At 39.8% G+C, this 17469-nt stretch overlaps 1 protein-coding gene across 1 annotated transcript in view; it reads left to right on the top strand.

Annotated features, from left to right (window-relative positions):
* The window catches only part of Negr1 (neuronal growth regulator 1), a 752187-nt gene that overhangs the window by 439767 nt on the left and 294951 nt on the right, over positions 1 to 17469 (top strand). Inside the window, exon 3 of the mRNA XM_052731996.1 lies at positions 6490 to 6615. Within this exon, the coding sequence (XP_052587956.1) occupies positions 6490 to 6615 (126 nt within the window). The remainder of the gene's footprint in view (positions 1 to 6489; positions 6616 to 17469) is intronic.

A 17469-nucleotide genomic window follows, 5' to 3' on the forward strand; every position in this document is an offset into this window, starting at 1 on the left:
CTCTTCACCATGTTCTCAAAATTATAATGTGTCCTTCTCATGGTGGCTAGGGGTTTCTGCTGTGGAAAAATTCTGCTGTACATTGTAAATATGTCTTGCTTTCTTTGTTAATAAAAAGCTAATTGGCCAATAGCTGGGCACAAAGAGACTGTGTGAGGCAGCCTGAGGCAGAGAGAGTGTTGGGGTGAAGAGCAGCAGAGTCAGAGGAGTCACAGGGGCCACAGAGGGAGCAGGACATGCTGGAGGACAGGTAAAGCCACAAGTTGCGTGGCAGAATGTAGATTAATGGAGATAGGTTAATTTAAGTTGTAAGAGCTAGTTAGTAATAAGCCTGAGCTATCAGCCAATCATTTATAATTAATAATCAGTCTCTGTGTCCATTGTTTGGGAGCTTCTGGCAGGACAGAAACTTTTGCCAGCAGTTTCATGGGGAATGTTTACAGAAACATTGAAGAAACATTAGCTTACTATACACGTGAACACTACAGATATTCATCTCACAGATGCCAGGGCTTTTCCAGTTCCAGATGAGTAAAGAGGGTTTTACTCTAGGCCGTGACTTCTGCTCTACAAAATGAAGATAAAAATAAAATAAAATAAATATAAATGAACACCAGTGGCACCAACAGAGAGCAAAGAGTCACTCGTAAGTGGCAGAAATTTATTTCTTCCTGTTCTGGGGGTTCAGAAGGCCAAAGATGCTGACACACATGGTAGAAAGGGCCCCTTCCTCATGTGTCACATCTCCTTAGAGGACAAGGGTGTACCTGGTGCACAGGGGTCTCTTTTATACTGGTCCTCATCACCCTCATGACCACATTATTCCTGAAGTGCCTCCTATCCCCATCATCTTTGGAGTTATGACTTCACTGTGCGGATCTGAGAAAGGGGAAAACATGTAGTCAGGAGCACACACTCAGGAAAGTCTATTATGTCAAGGAATCAAAAAATCCTCTCAGGAATTCATATCACTGTTCATGTGACAAGTTCTGAGGGTAGAAGACATAAAGCTGGAGAAAATGAAATCAATTATGGTATAAAGGGACAGAATCACTTTGTAATTTTTATTTCTTATTTCTTCTAGTGAGCAAGTTAGGATGAGAGAGCTAGTGTTTTTGGCAGTCCCAATGGGGCATTGGGACCCTGATATTGAGGATTTTGGAAAAGAGCCTGTACTCTCAGAGAATTAGCATATAAAGTGTGTTTGTGAAACACTGCCCTGATTTTATATGGTAATAGTAGGAGGCACAGTTTTGATGCTGGTGATATGGTGGTTGCTGTGAACACTGGACAGTGACCCAGGATAATCTGTAGTTACTAGACTTAGGATGCCATCATCCTTTAATGAAGTGATGTGAAGAGCTGTGACCTCACAGCATGAGATTGATAGAGCATTGACTTGGCTCTAGTTACCCAGCACCATGAAGCAGACCCCAGAAGTCCCCATGACATGCCAGCAGTCAAAATCTCCATCTCATGTGCTCAGTAAGAGCTCTCAGCATCATGTGTGATTCAGCTTCATCTGCAATGTAACCTGGCCTTAGAACAAAACATTTAATTTGTCCCTTCTAGAAAATGTCTGCATGGGCTTGTAATGTCTTCTGCAAACACTCTGCTGATGCACAGATGAGTCGCCCTCGTTGGGGTTTTCCAATCCTTAGTGATCTTTTTGGAATTCATAGAAAGAGTTCACATTAAATCCATGAAGGTTGATCATTACAAAAACAAGGAAAGCTTACTCATGTATCAGCAAACATGAGTTGGTAGTATAGCGAGGTTACAAAGCGCGTATTAAACATGTGAAATGAAATGCCTTGGTCCCATCAAGAAGCCCCAAGTCCATGTTTATATAACCACCCTAATTAAACTCAACTAGTCATAACAAGGACACAGAAGTAGGAATGGACTAGCTGGGAAGGGGTTCAGGAGTGTGAGAGGCATAAGAGGGACCCTGAGGATGAATACCATGCATCATGTACACTGTCACAAATAAAACGAGGGTCCTGTATCAAATCCCCAAGAGAAAGAAAATATGAAAAATATGTATATTACATGAAAAAAACCTATTCACAAATTCAATGCAAACAGTGGGACAATGCCCAAAAGTGTGACGCATGTGACCTCCCAGTTTGGATATGCAGGCTGGAAATCTCTTCAGTGCCAAATGTCCTGCTAGGGACATTGACAGATGGCTCAGATGGCCCAGGTGACAGCAAGTCAGACTGACTCATTTTTTGGTAAAGTGAAACCTACAAGGGGAAATAAATTACCTTTAGAGAATCTAAATCCAGAGACACATCTAAGCATGACTCATCTCCTGTCTGGGGGCCAATGAATGTTTGAAGAAAGGGTGCAAATGAACAACTGGGTTTCAGAACCACAAACGACATGGAGACAAAGACAGGTTATGTTAATGTAAATGGACGTGAGTTTAAAAGTAGCTAACCTTGGGCCTGAGAGATGTATAAGATGCTTGCCTCAGCCTGATGACCTGAGTTCATTAAGTGGAGGAAGATGAGGATAGACTTCCACAAATTGCCCTCTGATCTCCACATTGCTCAGGAATGGGTGTGCACCCCCACACACTTCTTGCACACCATGGTTCACATTTAGAAGAATACGTTTTGCACAGAATAAATTATTTCTGTGCTCCAGATCACAAATACAGAAACAATGTACATAGCAATCAAAAATACTTCTTAAAACCTGTAGCTATTTAGCTAATGCTTTAAAAAATCATTAATTGACTAAGTGCATCAATAGGAAAGCACCTGAGGGAGTATAAACTAGGTGCATAGAGAACAGGAACACATACTGTAAAATTCCCAGAGAATTTTTAAGCAAATAAAACAAAAAAATCAAAATTAAATAAAATTCTGATAAAAAGAACACATATACAGAATATTAAGCATTTTCTTTTATTTATTTTTTTCTGTGTCACTATGTGAACACTTAGAATAGTGAGTTCACTATGAGCCACACAAATACTCCGAATGCTCAAGATTCCTCCCACATGTGGCCTTCATTACAGAGACACACAGCTGCTAGAGGAATCAGCTCTGGCTGACTTCAGAGGATTGTGATCTCCTATCCTGTTACAGCCATGGTAGAGTCTTAACAACTTTCCCTTCCCCCCTTAACTGGTGCACCTTGGGAAGCTCCTGGGCTCTGTGCACTCAGCTTAAAAGACCACTCTGACTTTCACCCATTTGACCCGTTCTCCACATCCCCCTTAGCTGTCTGGCACTGGGGCAGGACATTCTCCTCCCTTAGAGGCTGAGCATGAGCTACACAAATGGTTATGCAGTGGGCTTTATAAAAACCAGCTTTGGCAAAGATGTGGAAGGTGATCTGGGAAGCATCTCTTTTAGTTACTTTCCTACCTGCTCACTCTCCTTTAAATATCTTAGGGATGAGGATTATCGTTTTAACTTCCTGTATTTTCTGGAGGTCAAGAATGATTCTTTCTACTGTATTTGGTGGAAACTGGAAGCCTTGAAAGCTGAATGTGCAGTGATTTTGAATATTCAGCAATAATGCTTACATGTTTTCACCTCCACAAGCAACGGCACAGAAGGGGGTCACCTGCATTTCTACAAGGCACCTGCTGCTGGCATTTGACGCATCCTGGGAAAGAACTCAGCCAGAGAATTTTTTTCTTATTAGTACCCTCCTTCCAGATATTTCTTCTCTGTAGTATATACCAGGAGGTGATTGCCATCTCTGAAATGACAGGTGACACCTTGGAATTCACGCCTCCTCTCACAACTGACATCTAGGTGTGAAATGTTGAGTCAAACTGTATGACTAAGAGACTGGGTTGCTTCACATTTAGTCAAACGCTAATGCTTAATATGAACTCAGTGTCCTGCTGCACCAGTAGTGCTGATGGATATAGGCTCAGATGGGATTGACAAAAGGGGACACTATAGAGGACAAGAGTCCATGATTTTCACAGGATGGCAGTATTTTTATTAAATATACATACTCTTGCCCACCTTTGAGTCAGTTAATACATCTGACTTTCTGAAGAAAATTATCCATAGTTGACTAAAACTCTGTGTAAATACTATTTAGCATTTTCCTGTAATGGACATTGGCATTTTATGCCTGTATGTATACATATGTACAAGTATCTCACAGTTTAGTGGACTTATGCCTAAATCTAATATCTTACATATTATATATAGTGTATATGTTTTATATGTATGTGCTTGTTTGTATATGTACATGTTTGTGTGTATTCTTGTGCGTGTGTATGTGTGTGTGTGTGTGTGTGAGAGAGAGAGAGAGAGAGGGAGGGAGGGAGGGAGAGAGGAAGGGAGGGAGAGAGGGAGGGATGGAGAGAGGGAGAGAAGGAGGGAGGGAGGGAGAGAGAGAGAGAGAGAGAGAGAGAGAGAGAGAGAGAGAGAGAGAGAGAGACAGAGAGAGAGAGAGAAGGCCAGCAGTTCATGTCCTGTGTCCTCCTCCCTCCCTCTCCATCTTGGATGTCTCACAGTAACTGCAGCTCACAATTCTGCTGCAGTGGCCAGAAAATCCCCGGGAGCCCCATGTCTCCTGTGGTATTAGAGACATGCACCACCATGCTTGGCATTTCACATGGGTGCTAGAGATGCAGACTCAGCTCCTCTTGTTTACACAGCAAGCTCTTTGGAGCTGAGCCATCTCTAGACCCCCAAATGATATTTTTCTGGTGTTGTAACTTCGTTTTTAGTAACTCTTCTGTTCCCAAAGTCTCTATATCTTTCTTCCTGAATGTTAAATTCTCTATTTCTGTTTATTTCAGTTAAACCAAAAAAAAATTCAGTTTAGAACTGTTATTGTTGTTGTTGTTTGCTGGAGAAGAGCTAAGTAAAGAGCTTGATGATAATGTATTTAAAATGTGTCATTTGCAGACACTCACGTGGTACTCAGCAGCCATGTTCTTCCTCAGTCACATGAACCAATGCCTTTGGTTACAAATATATCAACTTGATTTGCTTGTGGTACAGCTTTGGTTCTATGAAAAATATTCAAAGATAATATAAAAATAGATAACTTATTCTAAAATTACAATGTTTAGCTACTGAAAAATACAGACCTGAATGGAATAATTCAAATGACCCTTCAGGAAAGGTCAGTTTTCTAATCCATCAAGGTGACTAATTCTCTCTTACTTAAATTTCACTGGCATCATCAAAATATTGCAATTATTTAAAGTCAAGCATAAATTAAGCTGCCACATGCCAGCTGTGTACATTATTAAAGTGATGACGTCATGGTCACAGTGAAAATAGCATTGTCTAAGTTGTGAGGACATTGCCAGAGTGATGACATTATTGTCAGTGTGATGTTATCACTGTCAGAATGATGACATCATTGTCAAAGTGATAACATCACTGCCAGGATGATGATGCTTGAGAACACTTCTGAAGCTAAACTCCAGTGTCACACTTGTATACCACATCAGTCAATTAGAACAGGGATGCTGATGCCAGGTTCCTTTCTTACCTCTGAGCCTGTGCTGGCTCACATATTCCCACTGTGGCCATGGAGTGTCCATCCAATTTTTGTCTCTGCATCTCAGTGAAGACTCTGAGGCTAAAACAGTTCAAAGAGCTTGTTCCACAAGACTGGCCACCAGCAGAGACCACAGACCCATGCTGTGGAGGATTAAATCAGCCCAACTGGCTTGTCAGAATAGGACAATTTAATCCTAGAATATTTATTTTATGTTTTAAATTAATGTTTTAGTTAGAGGTTTTTTTCATCCAACATTTAACAAATTATATTTCAGAATAAAAGTCTGGGATAAAGGTTTCCCATGTCTAAGGCATCATCAGAAAGCTCCCTGTATGTTTCCCCTTCACCCTTGTAAAGCCACCACATACAAGAGCATGACAGGCAGGCAAGCCCTGCCTTGATCTACTCCAGGAAGCTCTTCTTATTGCTACCAACATGAGTTCTTACTAAACTACCTCTGCTCCTAGAACACTGACTCCAAGAATGTCCAGCCCCATTATCTTCGGTATAAAGCAGAAGCTGCACGTACCTTCGTGACCCTAAAACAACCCTCCATTTCACGCCTACACTGTTTCATACAGCTCAGAAGTTAGCAAGCAGGCACAGTGGGTGTGCTAGTAACCATTTTCAAGGCAGAGCCTTCATTACAGTAATGATTCCAGGCATAATGGGGAGCTAGGTCTGTGTTCTAAATTACTCAGCACAAGCTACTCATAGTACAAATTTATTTGATACTAAAACTTTATTATTAAATATTGTATTCATATTGAAGCACTTCATATCAAATGATTGGAGAAAATAAATATAACCAATGGACCAAATATTTATCAGAGGTCTGAGTTTCTACAGAGCTCTCCAGGAGGCAAGACCAGAGGACTGAAGAATGGTTATCAGCAACCTGTCAATGGATGTTATGGAGTTACTCTAGCGTATTTCAGCAATGTCTTAGAGATACTGAGTCTCATCATTGTATATTTGCCTTTTCAGTTCCTCCGAAAATATATGACATCTCAAATGACATGACCATCAATGAAGGAACCAATGTCACCCTCACTTGTTTGGCCACCGGGAAGCCAGAGCCTGCCATTTCCTGGAGGCACATCTCCCCATCAGGTGAGTGCTAACCTGCTGCATTGCTGGCTCAGAGAGAGAGTGAAGCCCTTTCATTTCTCTCCTCTTTCATGAGATTATGACTACAGACAGCATGGCTCAAGACAACTGAAAGAATGAACGGTCCAAGCCGTCAGTAATAAGGCCTCTTGATTTCTAGACAAGGTTGTTTACATTTTAATATTCTGGGTAATCACAAATCAATAGAAAAGCCTCAAATGGAATTATTACTACAGGAAAAAAATCTGTTCATTTAAATGTGTGAGGGACTTATTCAGCAACATTCACATGTTGATAACCAGTATGCACTGCTGAGGTAATCAGGAGAGAATGGAATTATACAGATTGTGAGTTGCTAGGTCTGATTTCAAGCTGCTGTGCAGAATCAAAGATTTGGGGGTTAGAATTAAATTTACTTGATGAAGGGATCTACAAGTCCTAACGTGGAAGGGACTTTTACACAGAGATCACACAACTGGTGACATGAAGTCTGTGACATGTTGCTGGGTACTCATGGCTTCTACCACAGTGTGCACATCTTCCAGAAGACTTGAAGTCAATTTTAGCAAGTTAGTGACAATCACCATTCAAATAGGCCAAGGTCTGCATTCACAAGGCCAAAGTTTGTACACAGTTTGCAAGTAGCAGGAGAAGCCCCAGGCATGCAAGCCCTTGACCTGGCTCTAGCTTTTCTGAAAAACTCTGTCTTGAGGGAGTGATAAAGACAGTGAAGGAGCAGGGCACTAAAAGTCCACCTCTGGACTCAGTCTGCACACAGGTGCATGCACCTGCACACATGCCTGTCCATACAGCCCCACCCCAAATAAATACATCAAAATAAAGAAGTAAAAGTTTTCACCCTGTAGCTTTGAGCATTTCTTGAATGTGAAGGTGTTATTTCATTGTCTAGGATCGCACCACTTTCTCAGATTAATACAATTTTATTTCAGTTGTTTTTCTTTTATTTTTGGAAGAAAAGACTTCAACAGAGCTGGAGCGAGCAATGAAACTGCTGTTAATAAAATCAGAAGGGAACATTTTATGTAGGCGTAGAAAGAGCACACTTGGAACATCTACTTCATCTGCTAATGCTTTATTTAATACTGTTCATCCTTAAGTGTCTTCCTGTTGCCTCATTTACGCAGTGGGTCTAATGAGAATCACCCACACTGTGTGCTGAGTACTGCTATTAATGGAAGAGAAAATCGACATACCAGCATTACACACTTATGCAGTGTGCATCATGCCCCTGTAAGAGTTCTGAAGTTCGAGTGTATTGTTGACTGACAACACCTCACTTGACAGAAACCACAAAACTGATATGTGAACGTCAAACTCATGGCAGACTCTCTATAGGCCAGAAGTGGCACAAACTGAGACCAGGCATCTGATGCACAGGTTTCTGGGCTGAAATGCTTATTCTTGGAATCATCCAGTCCCTGCCTGGCTTTCCGCTATCCTCGGGTGTTTCCTACTTTCCAAAACTGTGTAACAATGATCTCTTGTTATTTTTTAGATTGACAGAGTCATGTGTATATATAAGATATGTGATAGCTTGAAGTCTATACACTCTCAAACAGTTAGGGCCAGCTAGCTAATAAGTGTGTTGCCACTGTTTTCATCATGAGAACCTCAGCATCTGTTCTCTTTGAATTTTCTAAGAGCAGAATGTAACAGTACCAGGGCTGGAGAGATGGCTCATCAGTTAAGATCACTGACTGCTCTTCCAAAGGACCTGGGTTCAAATCCCAGCACTCACATGGCAGCTAACAACTCTCTGTAAATTCAAGATCTGACACTCTCACACAGACTTACCTGCAGGCAAAACACCAATGCACATCAAATAAAAAAGTAAATAAATTTTAAAAAAGAAAGAACGATTCAAAGAAAGGTGTGAGAGCATTAATATGCTACACGGTGTGCAGCAGATGTCTTGTGTTTACACCCCCCATCTCACAGTAACCAGCATTCTTTTTCCAGCTTAGCATCTCAGGTATGATGGGACTTGAATGAAATAATAGATATAAATGTACCTTGAGAATTATAAGGTAATATTCAAATGTACAAATGCTTCTTAATCATCTCTCTAGGGATTAAATCTGATGGCATTATGAGTTTTGTAAGAATGAAGCACACAATTTCTATCTACATATAATTTTAGATTAATATTTTGGAGCTAACACTCCCATTTTACTGTGCTTGCTTGCCACGCACATTTGCCTTTTCATATATTCTTGGATATATTTTAGTTTAATTAAATAACAAGAATGCCAGTTACTGAAGTTATTAGAATAAAGATTACAGATAGCATCACAAACTGAAGGAAGACAGATTGGGTTTATAAATTAAATGGCACAGATTCATTTTTCCGATCCTGGCATACCAAGAAAATGAGTAAAATTAGCATAAACATTAATAATTATCTATGAATAGCTGGACTCTGAGAATATTTTCATAAATTTCAAATTATAATGTGTTAAGGGTCTACATTCCAGTGCTGCTTCATGAAGCATGCCTGATAATTCTATTAACTTATATATTTATACTTGAAAGCAAAATTGTGAATTTCACTTATCCGTTTACTTTTTACCTAAGAAACATCAATGTCCTGCATCATCTGCTGTTCCCCCTTGCTATGTCATGGAAGAATATGTACCTAAAAATAGAGGTCAGTACGTGAACAGGTTTAGTGCTCTCAGTAGAAGCCCTGGCTGGGTTCTGTACACATGCAACATAATTTGTTTCATTTTGTTTTGTTTACCAGTTTCTTTAATAATTCTTAGTGCCTCATCCATGATTGATTGAGTGGTTCCTAGCAGGTCTCAGATGGTGGCTTACTCTAGATCTTCCCTAATTTATAGACATGTAAAGCCCTGACATGATCGTGCCCCAAGCAACCCTGGAGGCAGGAGTTGCCACACTCATGCTACTTCCATCTGCTGTGTGCTTCACCGAGATTTTGGATCAATGAATTCTTTAATTCATTTATATTCATTCTTCAAGCTGCTTAGCCTGTGCCCTAGTTTGCGTTCTCTTGCTGGGATAAGCACATGACTGAAAGCAACTTGGAGAGAAGAGAGTTTATTTGGCTCAAAATTCCTTCACTGAGGGAAGTCGGGACAAGAACTGGTTAGGAATCTGGAGGCAGGAACTGAAGCAGAGACTATCTCTGCCTACTTTCTCATATACCTCAGGAACACCTCCTCAAGGGTGGTACTACCCACAGTGGGTTGACCTTTCCGCATCAATCATCATTAAAGACAATGTCCCAAAGACATGGCCACAGACCAATCTGAGGAGGCAATTCCTCGATTGATATTTCCTTTTCCTAGATTATTCTAGCTATGTCAAGTTGACAAAAGGCTAACTTAAAACCTACAAGAGCATTACAACCTGATCAGCCCATCATAGAAAGAGCACATTACATCCAGATACACGTAGTGCACCCAGTATCATAGCTCAACAGTGTGGCTGCCCTAGACCTGCCCCAGTACATTTTCATGAGAATGCACACTATGTATCGACATTCAAGCTAATTCCCCTAAGCATATATCATTTCTGCAGCATGGTATACTCATAACTCTCAGACTGAACTATAATTAAGTCAAGGAGTGTTTATTTTTTCATAAGATGACTTATTTCTTGGTTTTCTTTATATCTACATATTTTTCTTTTTGGTTATAAAGAATTTACAAAATCTCAAAGGTCTTAGCTTTAAGCCTTATGTAGTGGTTCAAGCCTATAAGTCCATCAATTAGGAGGTTGAAGTAGGTGGACGGCCATGAGATCAAAGTTAGCCTAGTCTACAGAGTGAGTTTCAAGGCTATTCAGTGCCATAAAATTTAACACCGAATCTTGCATTGATCACTGAATCCAGTGTTTTTGCCCCCCAACACAGCACTGTGCTCTTGAGCAGACATTTTCTTCAAATGTAGAAGGAGTCAGGACCCTGCACTGTTTTTTAGCCCTAGGTCAGTGTTAACACCCTCCACTTTGGAGGTGGATTCTTCTGGCTTCAGGTTTCAACAATGTTCACTTTTTAAAAAATAGCATGCTCCTACTTCAGAGTAATATCCTGTTTCCTCCTGGCTATGAGATAGCTGTAGCTATCAGAAACTAAGTAGATTATGTCCTTTCTCAGGGGCCCCACTTAGAGGCATATGACATCCATCCTTCCCTCATTGGTAGCTTTAATTTCAGTTCACTAATCATGGAGCTAATTGATTTCTAGACTGTATGGTGTCTTCCTTCCCTCATACCATGCTTCCAATAAACAGTAGGGAGAGTTCACGACATGACAGGAAATCCTCCTCTGCTGTCAGTCTTCGCTTTCTTGGTGACATCATTGTGAATCCTTCATCATCCCCGCTTTTTTCTGCTGGTGGAACGGAAGCCTTCTTTGTAGCTCAGCAACACTTCTTCCTGTACCAGTTAGTTCCTAATAGTGTGCTGCCAACAAGAAATTCACAGCACCCCATTTCTTATTTATTTATTAAAATATTTTTGTTGGTAGATTAGCAACATTTTGAAAAAAAAAAGTTCCTGTTTGTTTATAATTCATTACCGTTTAATCATTTAGATGTTCAAATTGTTCTTAACTTAGTAAGGGTATGTCTGTGAGTCTATGACCTTATATGATTTGCCTGCCATATATCTGTGTGATCTGGCATTACAAAGTGCTGGGCTCTTGTCCATGTCCTACCCCAACTCTGGAATAAACCGCTTATTTAATTCCAACTGACAGTATATACATGGGGCACCATTGATCTGCTATGGTAGAATAATCAGCAAATCAGCTGTCCAGATGACTTTCTCTGAAGTTCTAGTAAACACAAGAATGTACATGACTTTAGGACGAGGAATGAAAAGAGCATTGCGGAAGGGAGGGATTAGGTGGAGCTGTGAATCAAGGAGATGGAGAGAGGAAGAGGTCGAGGAGGGCAGCCAAAACCAAGCATTTACTTCTTCTTTCAGCAAAAATAAAACAAGCAAACTAAAGAGAAAGAAAGAAGGAGAGAGAGAGAGAGAGAGAGAGAGAGAGAGAGAGAGAGAGAGAGAGAGAGAGAAGGGAAGGAACAAAAATTAAGGAAGGAATCAAGGAATGAAAAAGGAAAACAAAGAAAAGCATTTTATTTAGTTTTATAGAATAGCTCTAAAGGAGGACTTCTGTGTGTGTGTGTGTGTGTGTGTGTGTGTGTGTGTGTGTGTGTGTGTGTGTGTAAAGCATGTGTGGAATTACCAGAAAAAAAAACTGTTTTGTGAAGTCAAAGAAATTATGAGAAAGTAGTTGCTGACCCTGTAGACAGTTTGATGTTGACTTATGTGGAACGTGACTGCTTCCTCCCATCTTTAGATAAGTCCTTAACTCCTGGAGAATTTTCAGGGTCACACTGTGCATGCAGCATGGAGCTCAAGACTCTATACTTGGATCTCATTAACACTGGGCTTGAGAACCAGCACTTCCTCTGACCAACACTACTTTTATAGGCTAAAGAGTGAACTTCTTTATGCTTCCAATATAAAATGTTGGTAATACTTTTACCCAAATCACAGTAGTCAGTGAAATGGTTAGTTCAGAGCATAAGGCAGAGGTCATGACCTACGGAAACATTCTGTAGGGTTGATAGCTAATGCACTACTGAAGTGTGTTTGTGGCTTGGACCACACAGAACTTCCCATCAGCTTCCTAAAACTGAGGAACCAATTGGTGACTCTTGGGTGTAATCCACATAGTTTCACCCAAATGAGATGACAAACTCAGAAATTACTTTCGGTTCTAGGAAGTGGGTCAGTGAGTGAAAGGCTTGCTCCACAAGCATGGGGATGTAGGTTGGGATACCCTAAACACATAGAATGCCAGACATCGTGGCGCAGAACTATAATCAATGCAGCTGTAATCCTGGGGCTGGGGAGGAAGGCCCTCAGGGTACACTCAGCCACCTGCCCAGATGAATCATGAGCTCCAGGTTCAATTTTAACCATGTATTGTAGATTATTTGCTTTTTCTCATTTATTGCATATAAAAATAAATCTTCAGATGAAGGCTCTATGATGACAGTTAGGGTATTCACCAATCTGATTACTGGGATAGGCCAGTTCAGGCACCCTCTCCACTATTGCTAGTAGTCTAAGCTGGAGTCATTCTTGTGAGTTCCTGGGAACCTCCCTGGACCAGGTTGCTCCCTATTCCCATGATATCTCCCTCTAGCATGGTATCTCTTTCACTGCTCTCCCATTCCATCCCTGTTCCAGCTCGACCATCCCATTCACTAACGTTCTCATCCCCCATCCCCTACACTCCATTGCCCACCCCTCACCCCCAGTTCACTCATGGAGATCTCATTTATTTCCCCTTCTCAGGGTGATCCATGCATCCCTTTTAGGGTTCTCCTTGCTAACTAGCTTCTCTGGAGCTGTGGGCTGTAGTCTGATTATTCTTTGCTTACATCTAGTATCCACTTATGAATGAGTACATACCATGTTTGCCCTTCTGAGTCTGGGTTACCTCACTCAGGGTGATATTTTCTAGTTCCATGTATTTGCCTGAAAACTTCATGATGTCATTGTTTTTCTTTACTGCTGAGTAGTACTCCATTATATATATATCACATTTTCTTTATCCATTCTTCAGTTGAGGGTAGGAGTCCTTACCTTGTTGGAGAAGGGAATGAGGGGTGGGTTGGGGGAAAAGGCTGGAGGGGTGGGAGGAGGGAAGAGAGGGGGATCTGTGATCGGCATGTAAAATGAATAAAAATAAAAGATATTTAAGACAGATTAAAAAACAAATAAATAAAATCACATCAAAGTAAACAAAAATAAATAAATCTTCAATGAAGAATTGTGTTTATTTTTCAATCTGTACATGTTATTTTGAATGAGTCTATTGCAGACAGCATATAGTTGTCCTAATTAGGGTTATCATTGCTGTGATGAAACACCATGACCAAAGCAACTTGAGGAGGAAAGGGTTTATCTGGCTTACACTTCCATATCATTGTTCATCAAAGGAAGTCAGTCAGGATAGGAAATCAAACAAGACAGAAATCTAGAGGCAGAAGCTGACTCAGAGGCCATGGAGGGGTGCTGCTTACTGGCTTGCTAGGCTTTCTCAGCCTGCTTTCTTATAGAAACCAGGACTGCCACTCCAGGGATTGCACCACTCACAATGGGCTGAGCCTTTCCTCATCAATCACTAATTAAGAGAGTGCCCTACAGACTTTCCTACAGCCCCATATTGTGGAGACATTTTATCAATTAAGGGTCTTTGCTTTCAGATAACTCTAGTTTGTCTGTCAAGTTGACATAAGATGAGCCAGCACAATAGTATATAGCACATAGAACCTAGTGTCATTGTTAAAATAAAATAAATCTTTAACAAGGAAAAGATTTGTTGACTCTAACACTAGAAGACACTTGGACATGAAATATTATTTTCCAGTTTATTCCATATCAGCTTCCAAATTTGTATAATATAAAACCCAAAGACAGAAAATGCTAATTATGCTATTAGAAAAATGGAAGTGAAATGAAAGCGAATCTTAAAAACCATATACACTATGGGAGTCTATTGTTTAAAATAATTGTGGAATTAGCTCATGTCATCACAGGTATCATCCAGAAGTGTTGGTTTTCATTAGTGTTTCCAATCCACTGTTGTTTCTGTTTTGTGGAAGAGAGTCTGGGCCAACAGCGTGCACACCGCCTGCTGTGGAGCCTTGTGTGGCTGCAGCCTGTCACCCAAACACCGTTTCAGGGTTGCAGTCCTGACACTGAACTTTGCTCTGTGATGTTAGAAAGGAAGAAAAAATCAGTAAAACTAGCAATTTATGCTGATGATATTTCAACAATACTAGATCTTCAGATTGCAGGCTGTGGCTCCAGCTCCATTGTGGAGTAGCCTGGATGTGGGGCTTCTGTGAATTTCCATAATGGCTTTGCATAATGGATAATTATATAAAGAATGAATCTGCATAATGATGCCAAGTTAAACTTTTACCATAAGATTGCACACCAATAATTCATAGATGCAGTTAAAATTACCTCTTTGTTCTGAGACTTTCTTTAATTTTAACTTCGTCTGTTTGCAAAGTCCCTGCTACTTTCCTTTGGCTATTGGTGGGCAAGATTGTTTGTATTCAGAACTGTTAATGCCTGCTATTTAAATATAGCAAGCAGGAAAATTTTAGTATTTTAACACACATGTAAGACCAAACAATGGGCCTGATGATACAATGAATTGATATAAAAAATAATTCCCCATTCTCAGAGAAAAGGACTTATCCACATGATAGAAGAAAACAAACCCATCAAGCATTTTACAAAAGATTCTTTTCTGTTCTTTTCTTTTCCATTCTTTTTTCTTCTCTTCCCTTTTTGTGGAACTTGATTTTGTACAAGTCTGAAAGAGGCAGGGCAATAAAAAAGACAGAGACATCAGAAGTAATGTCTCCCCTCAGTGTCCTGGATTGAAAAAAGAAGATAATGGTAAATTTACAGCAGAAAATTAAGCATTTTCCAGAGTCTTCTCCCAATAGTTTAATGTCGTGATATATGCATTAGAAATTACATGTTTAGGCTATAGGTAAGTATGTATAAAAAAGTAATTAACTTGGCTAAATTTTATTATCTTATAAAATACAATTTTACCGTGGTTGGCTATCTCATGATAACTTAAGCTAAGGTCAAAGTCCATGGGGAAAAGACATTCTAGAGATCCAGGGAGAACAGGAGTAAACAGGGTAACCCTACAAAAAGCCTGTGTATGGTGCTGATATTTAGCAGTGGTTATTCTTTACACCATTGGTTCCAGGAAAAACTCAAACACATTAGTGTAACATTTGTCCATTGATTTTCATACAGTCTTATAAATCATGGGCCATGTTCACAAAGGAAAGAACCTAAGCTCTTCATTTGACCCCAGGGTATGCTGATCAATCGAACCCACAATCAGTGACAGTGACAGGACAGTTTGGTCCTTCACCCCCATAAATGTAAGATTGTGTTCATCAAAGCTGCTTTTAGTAAAGAAACAATGGAATTGTCAGGGAATTCTACAGTATTCCTAATCCTACACTGAGATTTTCATGATTAAGAAAGACAAAATATTTTAATAAGCATTTTTATTAAAATTAAAAAAAAACTCAAGACCCAAAGTGTTGACGACAATGTAGAAAGGTCACATGATCAGTTTGGAGTAAGAATCTTTTGAGGAATTTTCCCGAGAAGAGAACTAAGCCCATTTTCCTTCAGTCCAAATGAAGAACACACATCAATGCTGAATTTTAACTATACTGTGACATGTTCTAAATGACACATTTATTTAAACACAACTCAGAGTCAATATCACTAGTAGGAAATTAGAATGACTCTAACATCTTGGGTCATTGACACTGTAATAAACCTTGCTTATATGCTGTCCTTTTCACACTCAGGTTTTGACTTAGTCCAGGAAGTTATAGTTGCAGAGAACTCGTTTAATAAATATTTGTTGATTGAATTTGTTAAGAGATAAAAATTCAGGACTCTATAGTCTTACCATTGACTTATAAACCTACATTTAGTGGTTCATATTTTCAAAGCTAATGTAATGGAGAGTTAATTTTGCATTTAGAACATACATGAATATATCCTTCCCAATAAAATTATAGAAAGAGCAAACATCATTTTTGTAATTATCAAGATCTTTTTAAAGAGATAACATAGCTCAGTGCTTAAGAGGACCTAGCTGATACTTAGATACCTGGTTTTAGTTTCCTCCTATGCCACTCCACAGGGCTGAACTTAGGGAGGATTTTAAAGCAGATTATATCCTTAGTTTCTCTATCTACAAAATGGAAATGATAGTATCATGAATAGACAATTATATCAGAAGTAAAGAATTTAAAAGGACGTTCATTCCAAACTAATATCAACTTTGTCAACCTTGACACAGCCTAGACTAATCTGGAAAGAAAGTCTCAAATAAATAATTCTCTATATTCGGTTGGCCCATGAGTGTTTGTATTATGTTAATTGGTGTAGGAAGACTAAGCCCACTGTGGGTAGCACCATTCCCTTGGCAAGGAGTTCTGGTAAAAGGTATGAAAGTGGAAAAAAATCAAAAAATAAAACTGTGTAGGGTCTTAGCCCCCCCGAACGAGGATGGACTGTTCTGAGGAAAGGTAAGTGCACCACTCACCCATTCCCCAGCCTCCCACTTGTCCTGGAGACAATCAGACGCCTCAGGGAGTCAAGTCAAGCAGGAACTCATTTATTATTAAGCAGTAAGCATCTTTTAAAGCAGAAAACTGCAGAACCCTAGGAAGGGGTGGAAGGAACCAACCAGTCATTTTAAAGGTCACCTGTTTAGGCACCCTATATTTATTCCTTTGTCCACGAGCTGTTTATGTGCTGACATCATCTTGCCTGATTTCTGTATCCAATCTAATCTCAATGTAAACAATTTGGACTCCACCTGTCCAACTTCCTTTAGGTGCCATCATTGTGGCCCACATGCCCTGCAAAACTGAGCACAAGCCAACAAGCAAGCAACCACACATGAATTCATTTCACTGTTCTATTGATGGCAGATAGGTTAGGAAAAGATATCTGAAGTTTCTCCTTGGCTTCCCCACTATGATGGATTGTAACCTGGAATTATAAGCTGAAATAAGTCCCCTCTTATTGTCAGTATATTTTACCACATCAGCATAACTAGAATTAGATCAACTAAGGATCTATGCTATTAGTTCTCATTGTTAACATTTCTCATATATTTTATTTTTCTCTCAAAGCTGTTTGAGGAGCAATAAAATACAATGCTCTTCTGTGATAAAGTAGATCAATGTGAAGTGGCAGTTTCATTTAGAAGCTGGTGAG

This window comes from Peromyscus californicus, unplaced genomic scaffold (assembly GCF_007827085.1).
Source record: "Peromyscus californicus insignis strain IS unplaced genomic scaffold, ASM782708v3 Scaffold_9__1_contigs__length_137607984, whole genome shotgun sequence".
NCBI classification, from domain to species: Eukaryota; Metazoa; Chordata; class Mammalia; order Rodentia; family Cricetidae; genus Peromyscus; species Peromyscus californicus.